This window comes from Cydia fagiglandana, chromosome 8, assembly GCF_963556715.1.
Source record: "Cydia fagiglandana chromosome 8, ilCydFagi1.1, whole genome shotgun sequence".
In the NCBI taxonomy this organism is placed as follows: domain Eukaryota; kingdom Metazoa; phylum Arthropoda; class Insecta; order Lepidoptera; family Tortricidae; genus Cydia; species Cydia fagiglandana.
The window spans coordinates 15,651,180-15,677,364 of record NC_085939.1 but is presented as its reverse complement, the minus strand read 5'-3'; the positions used below and the strand labels follow the sequence as shown (position 1 = coordinate 15,677,364).

General features: G+C 37.7%; 1 protein-coding gene across 1 annotated transcript in view; it reads right to left on the bottom strand.

Annotated features, from left to right (window-relative positions):
* The window catches only part of LOC134666737 (teneurin-m), a 668,228-nt gene extending 646,363 nt beyond the window's left edge, over positions 1–21,865 (bottom strand). The window contains exon 1 of the mRNA XM_063523982.1: positions 21,790–21,865. Within this exon, the coding sequence (XP_063380052.1) occupies positions 21,790–21,805 (16 nt within the window). The 5' untranslated portion in view covers positions 21,806–21,865. The remainder of the gene's footprint in view (positions 1–21,789) is intronic.
* Positions 21,866–26,185: the final 4,320 nt, after the last annotated feature.

The following is a 26,185-nucleotide window of genomic DNA, read 5'->3' as shown; positions in this document are numbered from 1 at the left end:
ACCTATCTTATCTATATATTTGTTTAATGTGACTATCCCCAAACAATAAGAAACATTACGATCTGCCTGATCTTACGGTCGGCCGCCGACATATATATTACAATATTGACAGTACTCGAAGTTCAACCAAAAAGAGTGCACACATCATAATCCCTCACAACCATTACAATAAATTCTCAATTACAGGGGACATCTCAATCCCTGTTTGGCGCAATTATCAGCATCACTTTTAACTGACCATCTGTGAACCTTATCCCTATGCATTAAGGTTTATTATGTATCAACTTAATGGTAAATAAATCAATTGATGCAACGTGTCCTCCACGCGTCACTCGTGGATGCGACGCCATTTATTGTGACGTTTAAAACTAATTGGGAGCAAATAAATCTGTATAACCATGTTAAAGCTTAATACGACTAGGGAACAAATCAATTTGACAAAATAAATTTATAGATGGCAGCACCATTCTGGCTATACCAGATACCGTTGAGGATTCGGATAGCATGCACTTTCTTTGCAGCACCGTCTTTGCAGTACTTAGATAGCCTAAATACGAATGATTATTATAAAATTGACTGATACTCAATTTTTTTTTATAGTAAATTCGATCCCCATGAAGGCCTAGTTTACCCTCTGGATTGGAAGGTCAGATGGCAGTCGCTTTCGTAAAAACTAGTTTGCCAATTCCTGGGATTAATTACCAAGCGAACCCAGCAAAAATGCCGCCGTGGCAAAGAATGCCGGGACATGCGAGGAAGATGATGAAGAGTAAATTCGATTGAAAGTTTAGGCGCGTAATAAGATTATCAGAATACTGGCACAGCTTGTAAACCCAAGCCTTATCAAATGTATCCGCTTTAATGCCTCAGAAACCCAAATGAGAAGGCAAAACAACATGTGTCTATTAAGTTTGTGTCGTAATCAAACTAACTGCGTAGGGACGTAGCGTCAGCAGCGTAAGCGCTTTGGAGCAATTAATAAGTTTGGGCGGCGGCGCGCGACAGTCCGTGTCCGGTACCGTCAGCAAATAAAGTTGTCTTCTATCGTACGTGTTATATATATACTTGGTCAAGCAAATCTTGTCAGTAGAAAAAGACGCGAATTTCAAATTTTCTATGGGACGATAACCCTTCGCGCCTACATTTTTTCAATTTACCGCCTTTTTCTACTGACAACATTTGCTTGACCAAGTATAATAATATACATTGCGGCAGTCAAAGCTTAGCGGTGCTGGCAGGATCAAATCTATTTTTTATGCCGTGACGTTTACTTAAGCCTTGTATTTAAAATGAATGAAATTGATGATTGTCGCAACATTGGATAGTACTTACTTTAATTTTTTTGATAGTACTTAGTGACCGTGTCTTTCCGTGACCACAGCTGGTGCAACTCAGCTGAAACGTCGGAATTAAAGGTAAAAACAATGAAATTATATCGCGGTAGACCCGTTTGTGTAATTAAATATGAGTACTTAGTGACTTTTGCTTGTCACCTGACGATATATTACTAGTAAGCTTTAAATTACAATTATATTTGAAACAAATTTGTATCACGAGTTTGCTAGCTGTCTCTGCTGTCGCTATCAGGATACATCCAAGTGACAAAGACAGAGTCTGCCCGCGGGCTTACCGGACCGGCTAGTTGCGGCCATGGCTCAACTTTGATTGGTAGAGAATACTGTTAGGCTTTAAGCCGACACTTGCTTAGTTTACTCCACTCAGGCGTAACATACGCGAAGGCGCCAAGTCAGATACCTCTTGCGAAGAATGACGGTCCTTATGAAAATTCTTTCAGGTCCGTTTTGGTTGAGATTTGGTAATTTGTCAATAACTGGCCACTGTTTAATAACTGGCCACTTTATACTAAAATTGAATTCTATTCGCTAACTATGAACTGTCACCCTATAGGGTACATCGCCAATTACTAGCCACCCCCCAATTACTGGCCACTTAATTTGATTTCTATTTATAGGTGAACAAAGTTCATTTTAGTATATAAGGTACGAAAATCCAATTATTAGCCAGTTTTCAATTACTGGCCACCTATTCCAAAAATGAATTCTATTTACAGATAAATAAAACTCATTTTCAGTATAAGGAAAATGGCCAGTAACTGAAATTTATCCACAACCCACTCGTTCAATAACTGGCCGCCTCTTACAAAAATGAGTTCTATTCACCTATACACAGAATTCATTTTAGTATAGGTGGCCAGTAATTGAAAACTGGCTAATAATTGGCGATGTACCCTATAATGAGAAGAGCGCCCTCTTGACAATGATCATATTACTAGTCAGGCTTTAAATTACTATTATATTTAAAATTTGTACGATTTTGCTAGCTGTGTCTGCTGTCGCTATCAGGATACATCCAAGTGACAAAGACAGAGTCTGCCCGCGGGCTTACCGGACCGGCTAGTTGCGGCCGTGGCTGAACTTTGATTGGTAGAGAATACTGTTAGGCTTTAAGCCGACACTTGCTTAGTTTACTTCACTCAGGGGTGACATATGCGAAGGCGCCAAGTCAGATACCTCTTGCGAAGAATGACGATCCTTATGAAAATTCTTTCAAGTCCCTTTTCGCTGAGACAATGTTTAGAAATTCGTCAATAATTGGTCACTGTTTAATAACTGGCCATCTTATGTTAAAATTGAATCCTACGAGTATTCCTACGCTACGAGTATAAACAGAATCCTTTTTAGTATAAGGTGGCTAGTTATTGAATGGTGGCCAGTTATTGGAACCTTATCCTGAAATTTGGTATATAGGGGTTATTCGAGGCCGAAAAATCGATCTAGCTTGGTCTTATCTCTGGGAAAACGCGCATTATTGACTTTTTTATACGTTTTCCAAGCAAAGCTCGGTCTCCCAGACATTAAACTTAAAACTAAACACAATTTAGGCGACAAAACGGCGTGGCTCCATTGATACTAACTCAAAACGACGAGACAGGCTTCGTATGGAAATTCCAATTGCTCCATTTCCGAGCAAGTGATGAAAATCTAATTACCCAAGAAACAGATACGCGTCCAAGTAACATGGAAACGTCAGCCGTCCATTAGATACTCGCCCATAACTGTATTTGTCCGCTTTTCATCTAATTGTTACGGATGGACGAGGCGACGTGCTAACCGCTCTTATGACGTGACGTGAATATGAATATCAGTTTAGGCATACTCGTACATGTCCGCTTGGGTATTTCTGATGATTCCTCGCATGAAGATTCTAATTAAACAATTTGATATGGTTCTAAACGGATTTCGATACGTCCTTGACGATCGTTTTCATGATTGGCGCGTTTCATTTCGCATGCAATATTCAATGTGAGCGGACAGCAACAATCTTCGTGGCAAATGCTTGTTTGCAACGACGTGGTTTAATAGGGAATATTAGGCAAAGCTCTCCGTAGGTGACGCCACTAGCACATACAGTAAACAAACGTCATTAACATCATCAATGACACATTATGCGTTACTAGGTCAATCACATGGCCTACCGTGAAACACGACAATCGAAAGTTCAGTTTCTACGTCTCTATCACTCTTGCTTATTCGATCGATAGAGAGGCAGATAAAGAAATTCGGATATTCGCGTTTCGCGGTAGGCCACCTGTAAACACACCACTTTGGCGCATCAATGTCATAGTGAAAACTTGTTAAAAAACTGTTTAAGACATAATAATGTATAAGTTACTCTATGATTTACTAAACAAATTAGTGCCGCACTCTGGCGGCAGAACATTGCAGTAATACCCCCTATTAGGTAGTTATTATAGTCTCTTATTTTGGTGATAATTGATCGTAAATGCACCAAACATGTGTTTATTAAACCTACACATTTATTAATAAGAATAGAAACAACCATCCAAAACTTTCCAAATAAATCAGTCTGCAAATTTTTCCAACTAAATACATAATTCATACTGAGATCCATATCGCTCGCTACCGTTTCGGTCGCCCAAGGCAAAGATAGCGGTAGGAATAATAGGCCAACTTTTATCGAACGGGGTCTTGTCTAGAGATGCACCGGATATTCGGTTACTATCCGGTATTCGGCCTATTCGGCCACTTTGCCGAATATTCGGTATTCGGCCGAATGTTGCCTACTATTCGGCCGAATATCTGTTGCACCTACCTAAAAAGAAAAATTACACAAAATAATAACCAAAAACTAGGTACAATATTTAATATTTAAAATGTATTCTGGACAGTAGTTACTTTAAATACGAAGGCATGTTTTTGAGTATTTATTGATTATAAAATATATATTTTTTTATTATGGGTCTGATTTGATTGACTCTAACTACATTCATTAATTCTGTTCAACATAAAAATATATCTTAGCAAACGTTATGCTTTGTTGGCGAACAGTTTTCATAATAATTGTGACTCAAAAAGTTCGCACGTCATGCCGAATATTCGGTATTCGGCTGAGAGAACGGCCGAATATTCGGCATTCGGTATTCGTCCAAATTCACTATACGGGGCATCTCTAGTCTTATCAGAGGAATACGCTCAAATTACAAGGTAGTGCAAGTTTTTATCGGTGGCTGGAGGCAGCTGTAATCAATAGAAAACGGCAAGGCAGAAGAGAAGAAGTGAGTAAATGTAGAAATTGGAATTTTTAGTGTTTATAGTTTTGAATGATTCACGGTTACTTTCGATTTATATCGACCGGGATATGAAACGATACTAAAAGGTAATCACGGTTCATATCCCGGTTGATATGTCTATTTTTAGTTTTAATGTTACTGTTATGGTCTCCAGAACTTTTATTTCAGTTCGTTAGCCATGCACTTACGAGTACTTATGTTACCTTAAAAAGGCATAAGCAACAGATTTACTTTTTCACTGTATATCAATATCCCTAACATATGAAAAAGAAATTAACACGCAACTTAGCGCATTTTACATAACAAAGGAGCCGCCAATTTAATAAAATAACATTTAGCCGTACAAAAGCGTTTATCTGCAGCCGTCATACACACAAAACATTTCGCGGAAAAGTGGGTTATCACAGTTTACAATGGGCGTGATCTGATAGGCCGGTTGCCAGTGGCCTGAGACTTGGCTCTCCAACAAATATCATTGCAAATACTGTGTGTAGGGTGCATATGAGATTATTAAATATGTAGATAAATAAATAAAATAAATACATAAATATTTTTACACAGATTGACCTAGTCACACAGTTAAGCTCAATAAGGCTTGTATTGTGGGTACAAATATATATAAATACTTGTATACCAACATAGAAAACATCCATAACTCAGGAACAAATATGATTTATTTAAAAAGAACTGTTACAATTTGAACTTCTGTAGTCTTAAGATAACTTAAGAATATTGCCGTGCCCTATCAGGGCCCACGTGAAACAACTATTACCTATGTAACACCTGTGTATTATTTACCGTGGATGCAATAAATATATGAATTATGAATGACCTTACCAAAGTTTTTGGATTTTTTTTAAATTGTGTGGTTATTCGTTCGGTTTGCGAGGTTTATACTTCACAGGACATGACAGGTAATATCGATATAATACCGACCGACAGCTATTGATATTGCTGCTGGTTTTAGTAAATAATTTATATTAAATACCACTAACATTTATGACAATAAATCGATATGCACACAGAGCGTGGCAAAGCAGTTGTGTTTAATTAAATTTACGAAGAAAGATTATTTCATAGTCCTAGTTACCTGTTTGAAATTACATTTTGGGCAACTTTGTATAGAGTCTGGTTCAAAAACCAGCAGAAATGAGAGAGAGTCTTGGTGTCCATAGAACGAAATGAAGGTCACAGGAATACCTAATGACCTAATTCTCAACTCTGTTGGTTTTTGGTTCATTTTGACGCAAACGGCGCGATTCGAACTTTAAGATAGCGCCGTTAGACATTCACTAGATAATAGATATGAAATAGTAAAGATATGTGACGTTCCACGGCAAAAGGTACCTTATGGCTGCTGGCGCTTACGCGTATTATTAACGCCGCTCCAATATTCAGTCGGGGCAATGGTACCTTTTGCCGTGGAACGTCACATATCTTTACTATTTCTTATCTAGTGCATCTCTAATTCATTTCCCGAATCGCGCCGAAAGTCCTTTACCATTGCCACCAAATCATGGTCACTCTACGCAGTAGCACTCTTTTAATGTTGCAGTTTTTAGGGTTCCGTACCCAAAGGGTAAAACGGGACCCTATTACTAAGACTTCGCTGTCCGTCCGTCCGTCCGTCCGTCCGTCCGTCTGTCTGTCACCAGGCTGTATCTCACAAACCGTGATAGCTACACAGTTGAAATTTTCACAGATGATGTATTTCTGTTGCCGCTATAACAACAAATACTAAAAACAGAATAAAATAAAGATTTAAATGGGGCTCCCATACAACAAACGTGATTTTTGACCAAAGTTAAGCAACGTCGGGAGTGGTCAGTACTTGGATGGGTGACCGCTTTTTTTTTGCTTTTTTTGTTTTTTTTTTTTGCATTATGGTACGGAACCCTTCGTGCGCGAGTCCGACTCGCACTTGCCCGGTTTTTACACTTTACTATTAAACGATGTAAGACGAGTTGCCAAATTGGATCATAGAAGGCGGTTTTAATCTTACTGCGATTTGGCAGTAACGTTTCATTTTTATTGCGCGGCGTGGTTTTTAATGCGTTTGGATATCGCTTTATAGATTGTATGCGGTCTGAAGGCGATTTTTGAATTTCGAACGCTCATTTTCGTCAGTCGACAATCTGTGGAAAACAGCGAAATGGTAATCACTGAAATACGAGTGATAGACATTGGAAATCTAGAGGTAAGGACCACTCGTTTTCAATGTTATTAGTAGAATTATAATACCTAGTACCTAGTGAAGATAGTATTGAAGGTAACCACACGAAATCAAGCACTCGAAATTCAAAAATCGGCTACTGAAACGTATTTTTTTCCGTACTTGAAGGATATCAGGGGGCCTTCTTCCTGTCCGTTCGTCAGTCTATGCGGACTCGTTCGTATGTCCTATGAACTGTAATGGCAAATCACAATTGGAGAGTATGTTTCTCTCATCGCTACGAACGAGGACAACGAGGTACCTAATTACCTACCCATTTATTAGGACACCAAATTTAGGGACAAGAAAAAAAATAATAGCACGATAGAACGGCGACATCTACTGTGAAATTGGGGAACTTTAAAACTAGACACCACATTTAACAGACCTTTATGCACTTTCCATGCAGTGGGTGTGCTACATGTGACCAGGAAGTAAAACACCTAATAAGCAGACACCAACAATGGCAGCTCGTGTCAAAGATTATCGCGGTAATGAAGCAGAGGGGCCATAAATAACGCCTCCATTGTCTCAATGACAATAGACGCTTCTCAGCTTATGTGAGCACTGAGCACGTATACAGGCATTCTTAGCTGTGAAATATTGTTCACTTTTGCATACGGTTTTTGCTTAATCTCTGCCCATCGTCTTCCTTGTTGCAGTTTAAGCTAGAGTTCCGTTTGGAAAAAATAATGGTTTTTACGAAAGCGATTGCGAATTTGACCTTATCAAGGGGAATAATACTACTAAGGTTAAGGCTATAGGACGACGACGATATTAAACTAACTAGTAAAAAAAGTAGGTACTAAGCAGAGACGTCTGCTAGCGATATTACATTTTTTTAACTAAACGAAAAAATAAAAAAATCATCGATATATTTTCGTTACAGATATGAATTGAAAATTGATGTTGCTGCCCGAACTTTTAACATAAGCGACAGCAATGTAGTTGGCAGTAATGTCGAGCCTCAATAATGTAATCTGGTGCAGTCTGAATACGAACGGGACCTTTAAATAACTAAACTACAAAAGCGAGATTAAAAAAAAACGCATAGGTTAGGTAAAGTACCTATAACGCCATCTTTCGCATTTTTCACCAAACCTCAAAATATAAAGGCTAAATACATACACCAAACCCTGTACTCAAACCGCATAAAGCGTATTCACACGAGCTAGTGTACGTTGCATTTTTTCGTGAAAGCAGATCGGGGACTGTGGTGTGCGCATGCATTATTGAGTGCCACTGAGTGACGAGACGCGCAAGAAGGCTCGTTGAGCCAGGCAAGCTTACTGGAAGCGAGTTACTCGTACTAAATTAATTGCTAGTGAAAGCAAGTCTTCACGCAGTTTGAAAATATGGTCCTGAATTCTTTTAGCCAACCATATTTGTAAACGACTATATTTTGTGGGAATATAGGTTAGGCGCATAGTAGGTTAAAGTGTATCAAGGTTGTAATAAATGGGATTTAACCTGCAGCCACCCAGAAATGTATGAAACTTCTTCCAATCCAATTCTAATTTGAATCTTTGTTGTGACTAAAATCAAAATTGCATTCGTCTTGGCAAGTTTTAATGTCTGAAGATTAAAATAACTAACCAACTAACCTAGCTATAGCCGACCCATGACCGCTTTTAACTAAACAACGTTAGTAACAGAAATACCGTGGTACCTGAACATACAATATCGCAAAACTGCAGCCACGGACGGATCGAACATGACAATCACGAGGTACCTACTTACAAATAAAAAATTGTCCAGAGTTAAATAATAATGGAGATAAATAATCGACTGACTAGAACCATCGGATCGGACATTTGTGGATCCAAATTATGACCCTTGTACTGAAAGTCGCACGTCTAAATAATTACAAATACTACTAAACTTCCCCGCCCCACCGACCTGCTACGCCTCAACGGCCTCCTAAATATGTAAGTAGTTAGTCGGTAGGTACTGTCGGTAGTGACCCTGCCTGCATTGATTTGTGTGTTTATCACGAATATTTGTTTCTGACTTATGGATGTTATCTATACATAGTTTGTATTTATCTATATAAGTATGTACCTACAAGTTTTGCTTCGTTCGGGGCTAGGTTGATATGTGCATGATTGTTCCCAATATTTATTTATTTGTACATATTTATGAGAGCGTTTCTTTTATTTTTTGCTATTTTTATTTATTATGATCTTTTTTGCCACTTTTATGTTAATTCTAGTCAGAGTCACGAGCTCTTTCGATCATAATGGGATAAAAAATGTCCCAGAGTTTTTTTTCCTATTGTGTTACCATTTCCCCATACACTTTGTATGGCGGTAACGGAAAGTTTGAAAAATGTGTGGAAATTTTAGAACACTTTTTTCTCCCATTAGGATGAAAAGGGCTCGCGATCCTGACTATAGTTCGTTTTTTTTAGCATTAGAAATAACTCCGCAGAAGCAAGCGTGCAGTTTTTATCAGGCTCGTTAATTGTTAATAATTATCGAATTATCTAATGTAGCATGGTCAATCAATACATATAATTTTCTTCAAATTGTTACCGCTAAAAGTGCCAGATTTAGAACCACAAGCGAACTTCTGCGAAGTTCTTTCTAATGGTAAAAAAAAACGGACTATAGAAATAACACAAAAGTGGCAAAAAATAAAAAAACGCTCATTAATACATACTGCAGTTTGTATAACTTGTCGATCAAGCGAGTGGTCTAAACGCTCCACAGCCTGTGTTACTCAGCGCCAGACGGGTACCTGTATTGAAAGCAGGCAGTTTTCTGTAAATCTGAGAGCATTCATTTCCAGGACAAACTAGTGCTTAATGCAAAGATTGTTTATAGGTAAATTTTTAATAATTCACACATTTTTTTAGTAAATTGAAATAATTATTATATATACTCGTATAGCTGTGAAATGCACCTACTTAGTGACATTTCTTCTACCAGAAACGTCACTTTTGACACTGACTGATCAGATCCATTAAGTCATCTGGGTATTATCACTTAAAAGTGTACCATTTACTTTTTTCGAAAATCCATTAATGTTAGGGCTATTTGTACCTACTCAGAATCACGAGGACTATCGATTAAAAAAAGGTGTTCCTAAATATGTCAGTTTCGTGACGCATTTTCACGGTACTTTTTTAGGGTTCCGTACCCAAAGGGTAAAACGGGACCCTATTACTAAGACTTCGCTGTCCGTCCGTCCGTCCGTCCGTCTGTCACCAGGCTGTATCTCACGAACCGTGATAGCTAGACAGTTGAAATTTTCACAGATGATGTATTTCTGTTGCCGCTATAACAACACATACTAAAAACAGCATAAAATAAAGATTTAAATGGGGCTCCCATACAACAAACGTGATTTTTGACCAAAGTTAAGCAACGTCGGGAGGGGTCAGTACTTGGATGGGTGACCGTTTTCTTTTTGCTTTTTTTTTGTTTTTTTTTTTGCATTATGGTACGGAACCCTTCGTGCGCGAGTCCGACTCGCACTTGCCCGGTTTTTTATAGACCGTCACATAACTGACACCCAAAATTTGTATGAAAAAATGGAGACGCAATTTTTTTTCTCATTCAATAGTACTCGTGATTTTGAGTCTAAATAACCCAAAACTCCCAAAAGCTGATGATTTTTCGAAAAAAAGGAATTCTGACCATAATTATTTTCCGAAAACCCTCATCTAGATCTAATTCATAACATAACCGGTTATTCAAATCAAAATAAGCCTGATATTCGAATGGCTCTCAAGATATTTACCTCAGCCAGCCTACCAATAGTAGGCGTATCTTCAATATCTAATAGTCCCATTTTACAAGAAGTTTCAATTTAAGATAAGAGATGGCGTTGGCGGCCTTCCAAGACTCGTGCACCGACTTCTGATTTGGATTCAATGCTTTTATCTCATCCGAATTGGTCTGGCGTGAGCCGTTAGGTATATAGTAATGTTTTCAATAAGAACTTTAATGAGATTTTTTGTTTGAAGTCCACAGAATATTTGTAAATGTTTTGAGTAAGTACCTATGTATGCATACACTGTAAACAATAAAAAGGCACTTTATTCACTAATGCAAAGGAGGCGTATACTGTTATTTTACGCCTGCAGTATAGTTATGAGAATTTTTCGTCTTTCCTTTTCAGCAAGTTCATAATATTAGCCAGGATGGAAAATTTGGATTTTTGTTAAAATAGCTATAAAAACATACTAAGCTATTTAAAACACCAGGGCCCAGTTTTATAAAGTTACAAGTTACAGGTTACAAGAGTACAGGCTACAGGCACCTGTAATGCACTGTGAACGGCTACAGGTGTTTTATAAATACACATAAATAATTACAGTTGTAAAGAACCACGGTCAATCTCGATTACATGTGAAATCTACAGGTGTGAAGGACATCACTATTTAAAAAAAAACGTGTGTCATAGATACTCGGTTCTCTACTAAATTAATGTGTGACTCAAGACGTATGTAAGTTTTTGTTACAAGTGTACCAATCTACACTTGTAATTTACAATTTTTTTATAAAACGCCTGTTCGATTATGAGTTTAAAACTATAAAACTCCCGTATTTTCGTCTATGGTTGAGCTACAGGCACTTGTACCTGTAACCTGTAAAATTGTAACACAGTACTTTTATAAAACGCAAATTGTAAAAAACGGAGCAAGTGTTGCCAGTAAACGCCTGTAAACTTGTAACTTGTAACTTTATAAAACTGGGCCCAGGAATAATTTGTTCTCAGACATTGTAAAAATTAAACACTCTAAACGTAATACTGGTGCTCGACGCGGTCCCAGTACATGTCATCTTGAAACTTAAGTCATTGTCAATAGAGGCGACAGCAAGGTGTCATCTTATTGGGCATTAGCATGTACGCTTACCTTACATAAGGACTCATACAAATGCACACTAATTTTAAGCAAATTAAACTCAAAGAGACTGTAAATCAAATGTAAGCACCATAATTAACGTTAAGTTAGTTTTAAACTACACTTGCTCCATACTAATGACTGTGATTTCTCGCAGGTACTCGTACGCACTGCCATATTTATTCGCAAATATTTTACCACGAGTTCATGAAATGCGCTCGCAACTAGTATATCGTGACCTCTTTCTTACCTACTGAAAGCAGCAAGGTAAAACTGGAGAGAGAGAGAGAGAAAACGAAAGTGGAGGGCCTGCGCGTTATCGCGTTTTCATACAAACGTCGTCCTCATTTTCCTCTTTGGATATTACCATTATTGAAAATATTTTGACATAATTTGTTGTCTATCAACCACAGCTATGCCCCTACGTTTGATTTTCTTCGAATTTTTTAATTACATAGGTATTATAAGAGCATTTAAAAATTGGTATGAAATCTGTTATTCGCGCCTGATTTTTATAATACTTAATCAAAAAATAAAAAAAAATATATGTAATTACAAAGAGCATGGCTAAAATCAAATTTTGTAAAAATATATTCCATAATGTCAATATCCAGAGAGGAAAATTGGGAGTACGTTTGTATGGATAAGCGGCATTCCCTCTCAAACTAAAGAAAAGGTGACCAAGCCCGGCCAGCCGGTCGGGGGCTAAAGAGCTAAATAGGCTTTTTTTAGGGGCTTAATAAATAAGGTTATTAGCCCCAAGATTCTAGGGTCTTAAAAATAACTAGGCACGGGGGCTAAAGAGCTAAATAGGCTTTTAGCCTTTAAGGCGTCAAGAGATGAGGTGAGCCCTAAAAAAGAGCTCCAAAGGCTCGAGTCTTTTGGATCACTACCTCCAGTGGCCGAGCCCGGACTCGAATCGGCGTATTCAGAGGGCCTACTGCAAGCCACGTTCGACGTGTTGCCTCCCTGTCACACTTTCGTAGAAATTTACAAGTACGACAGAGAGACAACGCGAACCACGTCGAACGTGGTTCGCGGTAGGCCCTCAGCTCCCGCGGCTAACCTGAGCGGCTACCGCGAAAACTGAAATTCGCAAATTGCGGGGACCTTTCTCTTTTACTCCAATGAAGGCGTACCTAATTAGAGTGACAGAGAAAAATCCCCGCAATTTGCGAACTTCGATTTTCGCGGTTATAGCCCTGTCGCTACTCTTCGTGAATCGCTCGGCTTGTTTGGGTGCGCCCTCAGTCGCGTCTCGAGTGGTCTGTGAGACCGTGACTTATCTATACATCGCTATGCGGATGGTAGTTACTTGCGGATTTTTTCACCAACGTTGGATTTGACGCAGCTAATACGCAATGTTATACCTACATGTATAGCAATATTTACTGCGCTTTTGTTCTATTAATATATTGACATAATTATAATATAATAAAATAAAATTATAATATAATAATTATTATAATATCTTGGACACGGCGCGGATAGTACGTCGGTTCCTCTCTCTGCAGCCCTGACCACCGGTAGCTTGGGCCTTGCCCCGCTGCTGGCGGCACCCTAGGTTAGGTTTTTTATAATGTGTTTATATGTATTTTTTATTATTTTGTAAGTGTTTTTATATTTTACTTTTATATTCATATTATAAAAACCCTAGCCTAAAAAAATGATGAATAAATAAATAATTATAATATAACCTAACTTAAGACGAAAAATAAATAAAAGAAGCTCCAAGAATGTCGCCTCCGGTGGTTCGGCCACGTTTGCCGCAGGCCAGCTGACTACGTAGGAAACATATGCCTTAACCTAGCCCTTGACGGCCCCCGACCCCGCGGCAGACCAAAAAAGCGATGGCTCGATGTCGTGAAAGCAGATATGAGCGTGAACGGGCTCACACGAGACGATGCCCAGGATCGCGCAAAGTGGAGGAAAGCAAGTAGGAAAGCGGACCCTGGCAAAGGCCGGGATAACGCTAGGTAGAAGAAGAAGACGAAAAATAAATAAAGAGAATTATAATATACTAATTATTATAATATTATTATAGATCTACTTTATTTCATTTTGCTATGAATAAACCGCGGGCCAGGCGCAAATTTCGTCAGTTTTCAAATCCCGGGTGCTCGTAAAGTGGTTAACTTTATAAGTGGTTAAGACGAAAGTGCAGGACCCGCGCGAAATCGCCTTTTCATACAAACGTAGTCCTCATTTTCTCTCTGGATATTAACATTATTGAAAATATTTTGACACAATTTGTTGTATAAGTACCTCGTTATAATTTTGATACCCAGGCAGGTGAGAGATTTCCTTAATTCGAACAATGAAATCTTGAGCGTTGCGAGGATACAAGGCACGAGGGTTAATCAGGTTTTGACGAAAAAAAGAGAGCCTTTATGAGTTGGTGTGGTGAAAAATACTTTAAAATCATAAGAAAATTGTAACGTTTTTGCTCAAGCTTTATAGTTTAGCCGCTTTTTGTACCAACATAATTTTAACACCTTCGTAAATAATTGTCATATATATGTCATATTCCAAACGCAGAACGCTTAATTCAATAAAATTTTTGAATTCACTGGTATCACAGATTCTAAATCTATCTTCGTTCAAATCAAGACCTTATTGTGTCAACTAAAAGTCGAAATTGGTTTGAAAATTGAATTTATTAGGTGCAAAACGTAGCCTGATTGCCGTGGAAGGGGGAAGTGACAAACTGTACAGCAATTAGGAAAATGGTGTACAAAGATTAAAATTAAACTTTCATACAGGGTGACTCGTGTTGCAGGACCTGGTAATAATAGCCTATTTGTAACGTGATTTTGGGGTCGTTGTGTGATATTAGCCTGGAGGTTGTATTCACATAATGAATTATGCGATTGTGATATTAGATTAACTGTCAAATTAAATTAGTGTATTTTACAACAGTTATAAATAAATACCATATGGAACACGATTATTTAGACCAGCGGCCGGCAACCTTTTTTTGCGTATTTTTAGTAGCGTAGTTAACGATGGAGTAAGTTGACGCGGGCCGCACTTTGTTAATATTTATGACTTTATCAGACATTGTCGTTTCTCAATATTACATAGCCAGAGAGGCTCGCAGGCCGCAAGTGCCAGTTTCACGAGCTGCATGCGGCCCGCGGGCCGCAGGTTGCCGACCGCCGATTTAGACTGTTTTTTTTTTTTAAAACCCCTGGCTAAATTTCAATTAAAGCGACAATTACATTAGTAGTAAAGCATTAGATGAGATGAGAGAATTAGACGTTTAGTGTTTATTGTCCTCAAAGGGTTTATAGTTTATACTGGCATACTTAGTCCTAAAATCCTCGAATCTTTACCTACCTACACATAAAATACAATACAATATTTAGAGTGTTTATTATGTTCTTTTTCATGAAAAGTAAGAAACGAAGAAGGTGAATGCAAGGCAAATGCATGTGGTGTTGGCAAATCACACGTAGGTACCAATTCGATTCAGACTAATTACCCATCAGTTAGGTATCCAAGCTCTACGTATAAGAACAAAAGGCCTTGCTTCCGTTCCCTTACCCTTTTGGTGGCATAGACTAACCCCAATAGACAAACAAGTGGATTTCACATCAAAACTTTTCATCAAATATTTTTTTGTGTTCTTTACGTAGCCACACTGTATAAATATAGCATTGAAAATGGCTATAGTTCGTTTTTTTTAGCATTAGAAAGAACTCCGCAGAAGCAAGCGTGTAGTTTTTATCAGGCTCGTTAATTGTTAATAATTATTGAATTATCTAATATAGCATGGTCAATACATATAATTTACTTAAAATTGTTACCGCTAAAAGTGCCAGATGTAGAACCACAAGCGAACTTCTGCGAAGTTCTTTCTAATGCTAAAAAAAACGGACTATAGAAAAAAGAAGAAGAAGATTAGAACCTAATCGTTACAAAACTGTCGGCCCGATTCGGGAAATGAATTAGAGGCTCACTAGGTATGAAATAGTAAAGATATGTGACGTTCCACTGCAAAAGGTACCTTATGGCGTCTGGTGCCGCGATTCGGGAAATGAATTAGAGATTCACTAGATATGATAAATGAAGATATGTAACGTTCCAAGGAAAAAGGTACCTTAAGGCAGCTGGCGCTTATGTCGCATAACTCGCATAGCGCAGCAATAATATTGGAGCAGCGTTAATAATAGCGTAAGCGCCAACCGCGATAAGGTACATTTACCCATGGGACGTCACATATCTTTACTATATCGTATCTAGTTAATCTCTAATTCACTTCCCGAATCGCGCCGTGTGTGCCTATCCCATACATTTTGTCAGGAAACACGATTTAACTCGCGCTTTAAAGTACAAGTTACTCGTATAATAAAAATGCCCAAGTAAGTGATCTATTCTACGTTCGGAGGGTATAGTCTGATTACCACCCCTACCTATCCACCCTGTTAAATATCCAGTTTGCAATTCGCATTGATAGTTCGGGGTTGCTACGTGCAGATAGCGAAGCGGAAGCTATATTATGACTGTCTAGACCAAGACTAAGGGAACTGCATGCCGACTGCACGCCAACTGCAACGTCGGCGTGCAGTTCCATACAAGTTGCTGTCGGGTTGCAGTCCGTATGTACCGGTCAATCCGGTCATAACTGGTAGAGATTGCCATGTCGCATAAGGTCCTTTTGTATAGGTTGTTTATGTGTACTGTAAAATCTGTGCCTCCAGTGTAAAAGGGTTAAACTCAAAAAATTTAATTTTTCAGTATGGCCGAAAAACGTTTCAAACCGTGTTTTCTCTGCATTGTTTCTAAAAAAATTTGGTTTTTGTTTTTAGTTTAGATAGTTTAAGTCATGAATTATAACTTGTCATTTAAATTAACCTGACGTATGTGAAAGTAACGGAAATATTGGCTTTCAAAAACAACTTATATCCCTTTTCACAAAATTAATGAATGTGTGAAAAGGTTAAACTGCACTTTCTCTACTGTTGCTAAAATCTTTTTGAACTTTTGTGATGTGTAAAGAAACCATTTTGGGAACTAAATATTGAATTTTTTTTAGATTGATGGTACCAAAAACAAACCAAAGAGAATAATATCAATGTAATTAAAGAGTGACTTAATATATTTAATTACTCTGTTGAAATTGTGAATGGTTACTGAACAGAGTAATGTTGTACTGTTGTACTGTAGTAGTGTTGTACTGACAACAGGGAAGTTGTACTTGTTTGTCTTACTTCCCCATCTTTGTTTTTTTTTTGCTGCACAATTATTTCATAATCAGCCTTTTAAATGTATTTTCTTCTACAGGACTTTCATTTTGATATTTGACTTCCACCGTTTTGCACAACATAGACCAACTAAAAAAAATTATATGGAAAGGAATCTAAGTGAACATTAACCATAATCATTAACTCAATTTAGCGACACTAGATGGTGAAAAACGGTCAAAGTAAATTATTTATACCCCTTTACACATCATGACGTCTTAAAAAATGTTCGTGAATAATAAAAAAACTTAAGTTTTACCGTCATTCACGAACTAGACTCGGTAGTTGAAATAGATCTAAGTGAATTTTGATTTCTTTACACCGAATGTTTCTTGAAATGTAGTTTATTCATTATGATTAAACTTTACTTTAACTATCGTTCGTAACACGATTCTTAAGTACCAATTTTTTAAACGAGATTATATAAAAATAAATCGTTTTGAACATAATGGTTAAGATTTTCGGCATACTTAACCCTTAACATGGCAAGACATGAAATAATGTATCCACCTATTTCATGGAATGTTTTTGGGGATAGTAATGAGTAAAAAAGTACTAAATTTAGGAAAAAAAAATGAAAAGCATTCTGAAAGTAGGGTTTTCAGGACGTCCGTTAAAACGGACAATGCCACGAACCTTATAGATTGATTGCTCTCAAGGTGGTTCTAAAAAACGGACAATGCCGTTATACAGTTTCACAAAATATAAAATATTAAAGAATTACAGGGCAAGAAAATTTATAATTATTTCAATAACACACTAGTGAATGTTTGGAAAAAATGTTTAATTATATTATTAAGAAGAAAAAAGTAATGAGAAACATGATAATACTATATTTACTTCTAGTGTTTATATGTAAAACGACCCACGTACAGATATAATAAACAAAAAATATACATTATAAAGCTACGTATAGAGGCAAAATAGGCTCATAAAGATAGTTAAACATTCCAATTATTGTAAGTAACATTACTTTACTTAAATGACCACACCATTTATCACTATGGTCTCACAGTTCTATGTATTGCTTGTTTTCTTATTACCCGGAGTATCTGGAACCTAAGCCGGTGGTAAAGAATAGCTGTAGTTCCTGTAAAAGTTTAGATATTTTTCAGTCTCAATGGCCTCTGGCAACATTCTGGGAATATATGGCTCCTCCTTGGCGAGAACCAGAGTCTTATCCATGTCATGCTCCCAGACCGCAGACTTTAGTTGGCGGTGCTTGACATCAGCTATGTCATATGTTCTTGTACCCGAGTAGAAATGCTTTGCTTCGTCTGCCCGACATATGAAAGACTAGATTCTATTCTAGACTTAGAAATTAGCTATTATTCTCCTGAAATTTGTAGAGATTACATTTTAAAGGCCTCAGGAATTGTAGCATCTTCATCATCGACTTGAAATAGGTTCTAACTGTAGGACATTTCAAGAAGTGCCAATAATTTGGATACTGAAGCGAGTTATGCGTTTAATGGCGAGGAATTAAGTTTTGTGGATGGAGTACTAGAGGACAGGTCGTGTTTAGGTCATCAGGTCGAATATTATGAACAACTTTTTTCCCACAATGACTACGTTAGATTTCGAAATTACATTTAAATACAGATAGTACCATTCACAATGAGGCGCACTAAACTTTAATAGCATGACAATAAGAATAAAAGCACGCGTGGTCGTAAATGAACATATATTTGTCCATCATATTTGACATCCTCGTAGAAAGTGACCTGGCTGAAAAAGAGTCAGATTGGGGCAAGGCAGATGTACAATCTGTCTCTAGTAAAATTTCGTCATCGTCGTTTTTTTTGCTATCGCACTCTTCTGAGTCAGATGGTGGAACCACCTGAAACTAAAATATAAATAAATGTATACATATACTTATGTATAACATAACCCCAATGCAACAATAGCCTATAAAATGACGATAAATGAAATAAAAGCATATACCCTAAGTATGGCAATGTCCGTTTTCTGTCACAATCTTGTCTCCGCACAAGTCGGCACTGTCCGTTTTTTAGGGCGTGCTAAATGGTACCTTGTTACCAGTACTATCGACAATGTCACAAAAATGGGACAAGATATATTTCGCAATTTTTGACTTACAATTAATCTATGATTTAATGAGCTGTATATAGAATAACAATGTTTAACTCATCTAGTAATAATATCAACACAAAGAAAACAATTTGGCTATTAACTTTATATTCTATGACCTCAGGAACCCACACCGTCGCAAATTCAGCGAATTTCAAATTTCAACTGCCGCCTGCGCATAAACCGAATTTTGTCTGACATTTTCTTAAACTAGGAAAAAAAGTACAATTCTCGCACTTTCTTTAACGTACTTCCTTTTCTAGCCTGCACTTAGTGTTTAAACTTGGCGCCACATTTAGTACCTGTACTAAAAAAGTGACAGAAACGTTTTAAGGGTTAAACCCTTTTGCACAATCGATATCTCAGCAATTAGAAGTCGTAGGGCCGTGGGTGTCAGCACAAAAGATGTAGTTTCATGTAATAAACCTTGTACTGGCAAAATTTGTAATTTGGACAAACTCGAGTTTAACCCTTTTACACTGGAGGCACAGAAATATAACTGAGCAGAGTAAATAGATTGACTGAAGGTCACAAATCATGTTATGTCTTCGTAAGAAGTCTTTAGGTAGTGTCGGATAAGACTCGAATTTTTGAGTCCCCTGCTTTAAGACTCGGTTTTTCAGACTCGTATAATTAAGTCAAAACTCGAGTTCTTTTCAACTTGTTAAAGTCCCGAGTCTGTTGTAGAGATTTGAGTTTTTTTTAGAGATACCTAAGTACAATACGAGTATAGGAATTAGATGATCTCGATTCTCCATCGTAGTCTTGTTTCATACATTTTGGTCGAGTGGATGTCGACGTTTTCTATGGGAAGGCAAATTTTTTTTTTGGGATTTCGTGGTTGGTCCCAAAGAAAAAGTTGTTCAGTACGACCTACCTAATTACCTCGCACAATATGGCTAACGGTCCAAAAATGACCCTGTATAATAAATAGTCCGTCAGCATATCCTCCAGTGTGAGCAGACCTTAAATCGCCCTCTAATTGTGACAATGTACCGATGATAGGGTGAAATCAACCAAATCGTCTGCCGCGCCGGGCCGTGCAAGGCGTGCTGTTCGGCGTTTACACACAACACGTATTATGTACATGTTGTACTGCCGTATTCGAACTCAAGATATTATTATTCACAAGAGACGACACGTACTAGATCCATTCTAGATATGTTATAGTTTAGATATCAACTAGTTCTCTTTTGCAGCGCAATTCGGGCAACCAATGTCACTTTTACGTTAGATAGAGTTATATATCTATTAGATATGAATTGGATCTCTAAGTCATATCCTGTGGAAATCGTTCAAGAGTATCTCCAGAATCGCACAAATGTCAAATTTGACAGGTTAGATCTTAAACATATCGTTCTCGTATCTTGGTGATGTCTAAAAGATATCTAATATATCTATTTCAAAATCCAAATCGGGCCCGTAGGCTTTATATGTACAGTCAGCAGCAGAAGTTGCTAAGCGGGCGAGGTGTTCAAAATTACCTTGACACGCTCTTATTCTCTTAACAATAAAGTCGCGTCAAGATCATTTTGAACACCTGGCCCGCTTAGCAACTTCTGCTGCTGACTGTATATGCAGACGATAACAATGTCAATGCCATTCGGTTTGCATTGAAATTAAATATGTATGAAAAGTTTTTAAAAAGTAGTACCTACTACACACAACTTTTTTTAGTTTGGTAAATTTTATTATGTTTCTACTCGGAAAAGAGTATCGGCGCGATTCGGGAAATTATTTAGAGATTCACTAGATATGAAATAGTAAAGATATGTGACGTTCCACGGCAAAAGGTACCTTATGGCGGCTGGCGTTTACGCTATTATTAACGCCGCTCAAATATTCAGCCGGGGCAAGGGTACCTTTTTCCGTGGAACGTCACATATCTTTACTATTTCATATTTCATATCTAGAGAATCTCTAAATCATTTCCCGAATCGCGCCGTATTTACAGTTCAGTCTTTCGTTGCCGTTGCCGTCAGTCAAACTTTAAGAAAAATACTAATAGTTAGAGTCGAAAAATAAAACTTTAAATACTTTTGTCTTTATAAACATCGAACAGCTAGTGATTCTGACTAATGTTTAAGTCAGCGGTCGGCAACCTGCGGCCCGCGGGCCGCAAGCGGCTCGTGAACCTGTCACTTGCGACCCGAGAGCCGCCTTGGCTATTTTGTATGTAATAGTGGCAAACGACAATGTCTCATAAAGTCATAAATATTAACAAAGTACGGCCCGCGTCACTTCCGTTAACTACTATTTGGCCCTTGGCTGCTAAAGGGTTGCCGACCGCTGGTTTAAGTGATACCCACTAACAAGTTATGGATTGTAAAAAGAATGAAAAAAAATCTTATTTTATTTATTTTAGCATATTATTTGGTCTATTTTACGGAGATTTGTGTTAATACCTACCAGTGGCGGCGCGTCAAACATATCCATAGGCAAGCCGGGGCTAATTTGACATACATATTTCCTTTACAACTCTGTTCAAACGTCCAAAAGTAGGCAAGCCGGTGGGAATCGGCTTTTATGGACGCGCCACCACTGATACCTACCTATTGTTAATATTAGTATTCTAAGAACAAGTTTAATTACTCTCTATGAAAATATTTAAATTTTATGTTATTTCAAGTAGACACTATCTACTATTTAAATTACAAACCGAAATAAATGTCATATACGAAGGAAAAAATTATCAAGGCCTTCAGTGTCCAAGGCTGGAATCGAACCAGCGTCCTCCGTTTACACGACAGAATATTAGTATGTTATATATTCTCACCTTGAGTATAGTGCATGCTATTCAGCGTGGTAGATCTTCCATCGGTCGTCTCAGTTGCACACTCACTCGTATTCACTCACCTGAAACAATTTTTTTAAATTAAGATAAGGCTTTATTATAAGCCATGTCAACGTATCGATAAAATCCGTTTACACCTGCGAGATGTGCCGCTTGAAGAGACTACGGAGAATACAACGGACGGCTATGTAAACAAATTACTTAGAGGTAAAACTTACAGGAGGACTTCACTAGTAGCTTATTAAGGAGAATTCGACAGCAGTAAATTATTCTTTTACTAATCTCTACCACATCGGGGGCGAATTAATGACCTTTTTTATTCAACAAAATTTACAAAATCTAGCTTACAGAACCCCAAAATCGTGTTTATATTTATTACTTTAAAAGACTATCTAACAAATGTAGGTACTAGTTGTAGTTGTTACGTACAACTCTTTCACATTGGCAACATCATTTGGCTACGAGCAGCATTTCGACATGACATCGCGATTGCTGGCAGGCATGCACACAAACAGGTGTTCTCGGGCCAAGCGGAACGCATAAATACAGCAAAACACAAAGTTATCGATGCCGCTAAGCCTCCTTTATTGACTGGAGAGCACAACCCTAGCCAAACGACACAACCGTTCAATTTGCCGATCCTTTTTCAACTCTATCACGAAGCATTACGGTTTGGATTAGATTGACAATGTAATTAGGGTTGTCGCGTCTATTTTAACTGAAACTCGGTTTTGCAATAATGACACCGTGACAGGCTCGGTGTGCACAAAGTGCGTTTTGTATCGTTAATCGATACGGCCATATTGAATCTGAATACAAACTGCCGTTAAGTATGGCGTGCTACGTGATTTGCCGAGCTATGGACGTAATCAGGCTGCAAGGAGCATGCAATATTGATGGCGGGGATGCAGAGTTATTTTATTAAGTTTTTTTACATTCGCGTGCGAATCTACCACGCGTATTCGGGAAACGAGATAATCACAAGATCTAGAGACGATATAGAGATCAACTAGATTTACATTAGATATCAACTAGATGTGACTTGGATATCTAAGTCATAACTTGTCGAAATCGTTCAAGAGGACCTCCAGAATCGCGGAAACGTCAAATTTGACATATCTATCTTACAAAAATATCTTTAAATTATCCATATCGTAACTTGTTGAGGTCTAGTAGAGATCTAATTCATTTCCCGAATCGAGCCGTTAGTCCAATGTGATTACCTCTTGAAAAAGGTCCGCTTAATGGTCCAAATGTAACCCTTATATCTTCATTCAGGTATAGGTAATTAATCGTATGCTATTTTAAATTTGATGTTCTAAGGCAAAATATTTTTATTATAAATAAAAAAAAACTCAGTCAAAACCAAAACGAATATTGGCATTGAAACTTAATAATTAATTAAACATTCGTAGTTTTGGACTACTTATAGTTGGATGGTTATATAACCAAAATTTGGAACGTTTAGTAACCTCAAAATTCCATACAAAATGACTCTTGACGCAAACACGTACTTCATGTCACAGCTATCAAATGAAATTTACACTATCATATAAAATATCATATAAAACATAAATTATTGACGTGTAAAACTTTCAGATGTTAGAAAATTACGTTTAACTACAACAGTTCTATATAAATGTTTTATATGATACCCCTAGTGTAAATTTCATTCGATAGCCGTGACATGAAGTACGTGTTTGCGTCAAGGGTCATTTTGTATGGAATTTTGAGGTTCCTAAACGTCCACGGATTATGAACAGAGGGCCTACCGCGAACCACGTTCGACGTGTTGCCTCCCTTTCACACTTACGTACGAATGTACAAGTGCGACAGAGAGGCAACACTTCGAACGTGGTTCGCGGTAGATCCTCGGCTCGCCAAGCGCGTCGTATCGTCACGTCAGCGTCACGCTATCGAATGAAATTTATACTTCAAGGTTTCAGTAATAGCAATGTTAAACTTTATTTACCAATCTCGAGAGATACAAGGCGTTGCACAATAAACATTCGAGTTCCCATTCTCAAGTACCGATCTAATTTAACTTGTTCTTAGCGAAGCGGACTCGGCAAAAATTCATTATTAATGCAGCGAACCTCTCCGATGTGGCCCCATTGCCAGCGGCCGCTTCAGCGGTTTTTAATTCTGTTTTATGGCGGGAATCGCGTTTAACTGGTTCTTTAACTTTTATTACAAAAATTTGGGAAATGATATATTTTTTTGTAATGTTAAGGGTTTGGTTTGGTAAGGTAGCATTAACTGGATAACAGTAATAAAAACCTGTCATGTAGCATGCTCCTGCATTACATTAGTTTTAACTCCGATCACGCTAAATTTGCACAGATTTGACAGTGACAATGCTTACTTAACACTTATATTACGTACGTATGTCTAAAAACTGTAACTGACAAGCGCAGCTGAAGCGTATCATAAGTAGCTGCATCCTTTACGAGCGTACGGTCAGACCATCTTCCACCAGGACCGGACCAAGACGGCTGTTCCGTACGCCCGTCTACGGCTTGTAATTATAGGACCGCCATACTAGACGTAGCACTAAACATGCCATGTAAACATATCGTAGTACTTATTATCGTTAAGCTCTTATTTTTTTATACAATAAATAAAAGGTTTTTTTTATTAAGACATTTTGTAGGAAAGTAACAGTCACCACTGGACCCACGCCTGATACAAAGCGGTGCGGACATCGAGCGACGTCCCCCAATCCGATTATAAAATAGACTGTAACGTTATAATTGTTTTACGGGAAACACGTAAACGGTCCGGCTTCAGTTCTTTAACCGAGTTAACAGAGCTTTACAACGACTTAAGGCAGATACGATTACAGGGCATTCATAATGCCGTTTGTCTATTTTGTGGTTGGAGAAAGTTAGGTTGTTTGCGATGTGAAATTAAGAAGCAACTGTATCTTAGAGTTATTATAGACCTCGTTAACAAAATCTCGCTTACCCTCCTCGTTGCACTAAGTAATAGGTACCTACAATTTTCCGTTCGCCCACGCTTAAGTAACTAAAGTCAACCATCTCAAGGAGTTTAAAACCTACATATTTCAATGGTTTCAAGTGTCTTAGAACGGAATAAAAGTCGGAAAAAATACTGTAGGCTTGTTTCTTTAGATTTGGCATATCTACATTACACAGACATGTTTTTATAGTGCCATTTGCGTCAAGCTTGGACAGTCATTGAGAGGTCATTGAAGAATTAAAATGTAAGATACAATCACTTACTGCAATATCTATATCGTCATCTGTAAACATTACCATTACCGCCGGGTCGCTGAAACGTTTCATTTAGATAACAATCTCCTCTCAGTACCAATCTTAGTTTATAAAGCACTCCATTCCAGCTTTCAACTCTGACTAAGTAATGAGAAATCTTCTTTAAACTAGTGTTTGACTAACCTAGTAATGGAACGTTAAATTTTAACGTTTCTGCTGAATCATAATTTGGAAATGAAAACTGGGACTCGGCAAAGTTTGAAATTTAATAGTCCGTCTAAGCTAACTTAGCACCGATTTGAACAGAAGAATGTGAGAGTGTCATTATAAACCCTAAACTTAATATGAATAGAATTAATTTTAAGTTTGTCATATCATATCATATCATTTATTCAGTAATGGTCATACATTGTCATTTATTTAGGGTGGCCAATTATTGGCCGGTGGCCAGTTACTGGCGAATTACCCTACCTAAATTTAATTATTTTGTTAAAAATTCAAAAAACATACCATTAAAATTTGAAATCTATTTGCAATATTTTTCTATCGTAATTGGTCTAAAGTTTCCAAATGAAAGCTGAGCCAGTTTCACAATTGAATCAGCAAAAATCATTTCAAATTAAGTAGTTCTTAAATAATCAAGAAACATTAAAAATCCACATATTCCTGGTCATAAAGATTATCCTAGAGTGAAATGTCTGCACGTACGATACAACGGTTGACAATTAGGCGCGTCTGGAAGCCCTTCAAACGTAAGCCGGTGCCAGACGACGCTTTTATTTCATCTATAGGTACGTGTACGGCAAAGAAATCCTAGATGTGACTGTCTTTATGGGAATTCTTCATAATGTTCCCTTGAGGGCCGAGAAAATTTGGTGAGACATAAATATGATTGCTTCTAAATAGTACCTGCCTACATTCTTAACCAAGGGCAGGCGTGGCTCACTCCGCGATTTCGTCGCTTTGCTACAGGTAGCTAAAAGTACATCCGTTCCACCCCAATTTTGGGGAAAGCCATAAGCCGCGCGTGGCGCTGTCGCCACCTAGCGGCCATATCTGTGCTGATCGTAACAGACGCGTTTTGTTAGAGAGTGAGTCTTCTGTACCTAGTACTATTATTTTTATTCTGTGCCAAGGGATGG